Below are 6,654 nucleotides of genomic sequence, written 5' to 3'. Positions count from 1 at the left end.
ATTCCGTAGTCCCTGTTTTGAGTTGCAAATGTTAGCAACAGAACCAGTATCAAATACCCAGGTGCTACTGTGAGCTCTAGTAAGGTACACATCAATAACATGTATATCACATATACCTTTGTTCACCTTGCCATCCTTCTTATCCGCCAAATACTTGGGGCAGTTCCGCTTCCAGTGTCCAGTCTGCTTGCAGTAGAAGCAACCAGTTTCAGGCTTAGGTCCAGACTTGGGTTTCTTCTCTTGAGCAGCAACTTGCTTGCTGTTCTTCTTGAAGTTCCCCTTCTTCTTCCCTTTGCCCTTTTTCTTTAAACTAGTGGTCTTGTTAACCATCAACACTTGATGCTCCTTCTTGATTTCTACTTCCGCAGCTTTTAGCATTGCGAAGAGCTCGGGAATTGTCTTGTTCATCTCTTGCATATTATAGTTCATCACGAAGCTCTTGTAGCTTGGTGGCAGTGATTGGAGAATTCTGTCAATGACACTATCATCAGGAAGATTAACTCCCAGTTGAATCAAGTGATTATTATACCCAGACATTTTGAGTATGTGTTCATTGACAGAACTATTCTCCTCCATCTTGCAGCTATAGAACTTATTGGAGACTTCATATCTCTCAATCTGGGCATTTGCTTGAAATATTAACTTCAACTCCTGGAACATCTCATATGCTCCATGACGTTCAAAACGTCGTTGAAGACCCGGTTCTAAGCCGTAAAGCATGTCACACTGAACTATCGAGTAGTCATCAGCTTTGCTCTACCAGACATTCTTAACGTCGTTAGTTGCATCAGCAGCAGGCCTGGCACCCAGCGGTGCTTCCAGGACGTAATTCTTCTGTGCAGCAATGAGGATATCCTCAAGTTACGGACCCAGTCCGTGTAATTGCTACCATCATCTTTCAACTTTGCTTTCTCAAGGAACGCATTAAAATTCAACGGAACAACAGCACGAGCCATCTATCTACAACAAACATAGATAAGCAAAATACTATTAGGTACTAAGTTCATGATAAATTTAAGTTCAATTAATCATATTACTTAAGAACTCCCACTTAGACAGACATCTCTCTAGTCATCTAAGTGATCACGTGATCCAAATCAACTAAACCATAACCGGTCATCACGTGAGATGGAGTAGTTTTCAATGGTGAACATCACTATGTTGATCATATCTACTATATGATTCACGCTCGACCTTTCGGTCTCCGTGTTCCGAGGCCATATCTGCATATGCTAGGCTCGTCAAGTTTAACCTGAGTATTCTGCGTGTGCAAAACTAGCTTGCACCCGTTGTGAGATGGACGTAGAGCTTATCACACCCGATCATCACGTGGTGTCTGGGCACGACGAACTTTGGCAACGGTGCATACTCAGGGAGAACACTTCTTGATAATTTTAGTGAGAGATCATCTTAAAATGCTACCGTCAATCAAAGCAAGATAAGATGCATAAAGGATTAACACCACATGCAATCAATATAAGTGATATGATATGGTCATCATCATCTTGTGCTTGTGATCTCCATCTCCGAAGCACCGTCATGATCACCATCGTCACCGGTGCGACACATTGATCTTCATCGTAGCATCGTTGTCGTTTACGCCATCTATTGCTTCTACGACTATCACTACCGCTTAGTGATAAAGTAAAGCAATTACAACGCGTTTGCATTTCATACAATAAAGCGACAACCATATGGCTCCTGCCAGTTGCCGATAACTTCGGTTACAAAACATGATCATCTCATACAATAAAATATAGCATCACGTCTTGACCATATCACATCACAACATGCCCTGCAAAAACAAGTTAGACATCCTCTACTTTGTTGTTGCAAATTTTACGTGGCTGCTACGGGCTTAGCAAGAACCGTTCTTACCTACGCATCAAAACCACAACGATAGTTCGTCAAGTTAGTGATGTTTTAACCTTAGCAAGGACCGGGCGTAGCCACACTCGATTCAGTTAAAGTGCGAGAGACAGACACCTGCCAGCCACCTTTAAGCACGAGTGCTCGTAACGGTGAAACCAGTCTCACGTAAGCGTACGCGTAATGTCGGTCTGGGCCGCTTCATCTCACAATACCGCCGAACCAAAGTATGACATGCTGGTAAGCAGTATGACTTGTATCGCCCACAACTCACTTGTGTTCTACTCGTGCATATGATATCTACGCATAAAACCAGGCTCTGATACCATTGAAGGGGGACGTAGTAATTTCAAAAAAATTCCTACGTACACGCAAGATCATGGTGATGACATAGCAATGAGAGGGTAGAGTGTTGTCCACGTACCCTCGTAGACCGTAAGCGGAAGCGTTATGACAACGCGGTTGATGTAGTCGTACGTCTTCACGATCCGACCGATCCAAGCACCGAACGTATGGCACCTCCGAGTTCAGCACACGTTCAGCTCGATGATGATCCCCGGGCTCCGATCCAGCAAAGCTTCGGGGATGAGTTCCGTCAGCACGACGGCGTGGTGCCGATGATGATGTTCTACCGGCACAGGGCTTCGCCTAAACTCCGCGACGATATGACCGAGGTGGAATATGGTGGAGGGGGCACCGCACACGGCTAAGGAACGATCCGTAGATCAACTTGTGTGTTCTGGGGTGCCCCCTGCCCCCGTATATAAAGGAGCAAGGGGGGAGGCCGGCCGGCCCTTGTGGGCGCGCCAAGGAGGAGGAGTCCTCCTCCTAGTAGGAGTAGGACCCCCCCTTTCCTACTCCTACTAGGAGGGGAAAGGAAGGGGGAGAGGGGGAAGGAAAGAGGGGGGGCGCCCCCCCTCCTAGTCCAATTCGGACCAGAGGGAGAGGGGGCGCGCGGCCCACCCTGGCCGCCCCTCTCTCTTTCCACCAAGGCCCATGTGGCCCATTATCTCTCCCCGGGGGGTTCCGATAACCCTCCGACACTCCGGTTTTCTCCGAAAACGTCCGAAACACTTTCGGTGTCCGAATATAGTCGTCCAATATATCAATCTTTATGTCTCGACCATTTCGAGACTCCTCGTCATGTCCGTGATCACATCCGGGACTCCGAACAAACTTCGGTACATCAAAACTTATAAACTCATAATAAAACTGTCATCGTAACGTTAAGCGTGCGGACCCTACGGGTTCGAGAACTATGTAGACATGACCTAGAACTATTCTCGGTCAATAACCAATAGCGGAACCTGGATGCCCATATTGGTTCCTACATATTCTATGAAGATCTTTATCGGTCAAACCGCATAACAACATACGTTGTTCCCTTTGTCATCGGTATGTTACTTGCCCGAGATTCGATCGTCGGTATCCAATACCTAGTTCAATCTCGTTACCAGCAAGTCTCTTTACTCGTTACGTAATGCATCATTCTGTAACTAACTCATTAGCTACATTGCTTGCAAGGCTTATAGTGATGTGCATTACCGAGAGGGCCCAGAGATACCTCTCCGATAATCGGAGTGACAAAACCTAATCTCGAAATACGCAACCCAACATGTACCTTCGGAGACACCTGTAGTACTCCTTTATAATCACCCAGTTACGTTGTGACGTTTGGTAGTACCCAAAGTGTTCCTCCGGTAAACGGGAGTTGCATAATCTCATAGTTACAGGAACATGTATAAGTCATGAAGAAAGCAATAGCAATATACTAAACGATCAAGTGCTAGGCTAACGGAATGGGTCATGTCAATCACATCATTCTCCTAATGATGTGATCTCGTTAATCAAATGACAACACATGTCTATGGTCAGGAAACATAACCATCTTTGATTAATGAGCTAGTCAAGTAGAGGCATACTAGTGACTATATGTTTGTTTATGTATTCACACATGTATCATGTTTCCGGTTAATACAATTCTAGCATGAATAATAAACATTTATCATGATATGAGAAAATAAATAATAACTTTATTATTGCCTCTAGGGCATATTTCCTTCACGACGTTCCTAGCAGGACAACTTGTCCTTAATGTCGATGCTTCATTCAGAGAGGGCGATTATGCTGGGTCTTGAGGTGCTGTCATCCATGATCACCGAGGATCTTTCATGTCGGCGTCCACGGCGTGATTAGAACATGTAGCTGATGTGTTCACGGCAGAAGCGGCAGCTCTGCTTGAAGGACTGAAGCTAGCAAGAGATACGGGATGCAATAACTTGGTGGTGAGATCGGATAATATCACGGTGGTGAATGCACTTAGATTCAATGAAGGTTATTCTATGGTGGCAGCGCCGCTTCTTGATGAATGTCGTAGTTATCTAGTAGATTTGGGGAGGTTTACTATTGAGCATTGTATTAGAGAGTCAAATTATGTAGCTCATGAGCTGGCTAGACGGGGACGTGGTAATAATCCATCTCGGTTGATTGATGCCCCTCCTGATTTCATTTTGAGTCTGCTGGCAGACGATATATCCGTCTTTTGATTAATAATAAAGTAAGCTTTTCCGTAAAAAAAGTTCGGACTTGAGGTTGTAGTGTGGGCTAGAATACGCAGAGTCGGACACAGTGTACCCTTGATCTCTTAGCCATGGCCCTGGGGAGTTGGCTAGTTCGCCGAACCTCGTTAACAAACCTAGGTGTCATAATTGTACATTGATTGTTTGTTCCTTGGTGGATCAACTGCATTTCTCAAATTAATTGCATGTTTCTTCTTGGATCAACCTCGTTGTACCCTAGCTTGTTCCTTTTTCCTTGTTCCTTGTACTTTTTTCTTTGTTTCATTTCATTCTTCTTTGATTCGATTCAATTTCGTTTCAATCCAATCCACCGGTCGGTCGTTTTGTTCCGTTTCAAGGCCAAACGTACCCCAGCCCTCACAATATTTTGTTCTTCACAAACTGGTTCAATGTTGGGGGGGGGGGACCTGCCCCCCGAGCCTACATAGCTCCGCCACTACCTTGCATGACGCTCTTCTCCCGGAACGTGCTGGCGGCTCCACTTTGGGTTTTAATCCCCAATGTTCAGTTGGGCCATACTTTCAAACAAACAGCAGTCTCTTAGTCAAATTATAGTTAAATTAAAAATCCCTCAAAAATCGCTATAGGCAAAAAACATAAGTATTTCTAGAAAATTTTAATTTCTTGTGAAATTTGGGAAAATTCTGGGATGTGATAATCGTCAGTTTTGTTGATGTGGGTCATGTTAAAGATGTGCTAGTTTTGGCAGGTTTTCTTATTATCCAGTCAAATCTTCTTCCGCTTGTGTGGTAACTTGTCTTAATATATGTGCAGAAATAATCAACCTAATTTTTGGAGTTTGAGTTGATATGGAAGTGCAATATAATGTTTATGCTACTCCTCTGTTTCATAATTCTTGATGTAGTTTTATTTTAAATTATGACAAGAATTGTGGAACGGAGGGAGTATAATTTTTGCCGAGCTAAAACCACTAACAGTGGGAGAAAAACTATTCGGGGAACGGAGAATGTAGTGTAGAGACCGAGCTCCTCCACCCTAGTAGGGTTCTAGCTTCGTCTTCCTAAAGTCGGGCACGCGTCTTTTATCTAAAGAAGTGCCAAAAAAATTTACCTTGAGAATTGAGATGAGTATTGCATTGTCCTTTTGCAAAAAAAAAAAAAAAATCAGTTTAATCGTACCCTATGAATAATTTGACGGTGGACATTTGATATTCACTCATGCCAATTGTTCAAAAATTCATAAAGAATCTAAAAATAGTGCTTCAAGCTGTCGTCACTGCCCAGAATTTCAACTTTTAGTTTGAGATCAACACGTTTAAAGATTCATGGACCCGGAGTAGAATAACAACATGATCTTCATTAGAGCAAGCACCTGCATTGATAACGGAAGGGACAAAGATACACACATCCATCGGATCTACAGTAGTTTACAACTCCTCTTGCTGAACTTTGGAAAACAAAGGGGGGAATCATGAATCAAAGTCATAGAGATAATCGAGGCGCCCATCGACGTCATCGGCCGCGTCCACGTAGTACATCTTGATCTCGCTGTGCTTGAACTTGCGGCTCCCCTTGCACGCCGATCTCCCCCCAGAACGCGCCGCTGCCGGCGGCGGGCGAGGAGCTTGCACTTCCTCGGGTGCGAAGGCGTCGTACCTCCATCCATACGGCGCGGCCTCGAATCTGAACGGTGACTGGCACGTCGTTGTGTAGTAGTACCCAGAATGCCGGTCGCCCAGTGGCGGATGGAGTTGCGGCTCCTCGTCTTGAACGAGTGCGTCTCGGGGAAGGGCGCGGAGGCCGCCGGACTTGGACTGGTTGGTCGGCTTCCGCGGCGCCCGGATGAAGCCGCCGTTGGCCACCACCGGGCCGTCCACGACGTGCACGGCGCGGCGCTTGCCCTCCGGGTCCACCACGGCGCGGTCGTACACACGCACCCACCCTCGCTGCCGTCCCTCGCGCCGCATCGTCGCTCGTTTCCTTGGTTCGCTTCGTGGATTCCGTGCGTGGAGATCGGGTCTGCCGGTGGCCTATTTATACATACAGCACGGCCGGCTTCGGGCTTCCCTTCCTTGACGGCCACGGGTTCGTGCAAGTCGGTTCGTATCGTGATCGGGAACTTGGCGTCCAAGCTTGTTGATTATTCTTCGGAGCAAACCATTGGGTTGACGCGTTGAACTAGCGGGCCGATCACAGTTCGCTATCGTTGGTTGATTGGTTGGGCTACGCTGGACAGGGCTGTTGAG

At 46.0% G+C, this 6,654-nt stretch overlaps 1 protein-coding gene across 1 annotated transcript; it reads right to left on the bottom strand.

The window, feature by feature from the left end:
- Positions 1 to 5,745: 5,745 nt before the first annotated feature.
- Positions 5,746 to 6,428, bottom strand: LOC123064914 (uncharacterized). The gene has a single exon (XM_044488306.1). It carries the CDS (start codon positions 6,373 to 6,375, stop codon positions 5,878 to 5,880), a length of 498 nt encoding a protein of 165 aa, XP_044344241.1. The 5' UTR covers positions 6,376 to 6,428; the 3' UTR covers positions 5,746 to 5,877.
- Positions 6,429 to 6,654: the final 226 nt, after the last annotated feature.

The sequence above is a fragment of the Triticum aestivum genome, chromosome 3B (genome assembly GCF_018294505.1).
Source record: "Triticum aestivum cultivar Chinese Spring chromosome 3B, IWGSC CS RefSeq v2.1, whole genome shotgun sequence".
Taxonomy (NCBI): domain Eukaryota; kingdom Viridiplantae; phylum Streptophyta; class Magnoliopsida; order Poales; family Poaceae; genus Triticum; species Triticum aestivum.
Note: the sequence above shows the minus strand (reverse complement) of the source record. Positions and strands in the feature narration are given on the sequence as shown.

Excerpts from the sequence above, each read along its gene's own strand:
- LOC123064914 (XM_044488306.1), bottom strand. The coding sequence starts at position 6,375 with ATGCGGCGCGAGGGACGGCAGCGAGGGTGGGTGCGTGTGTACGACCGC.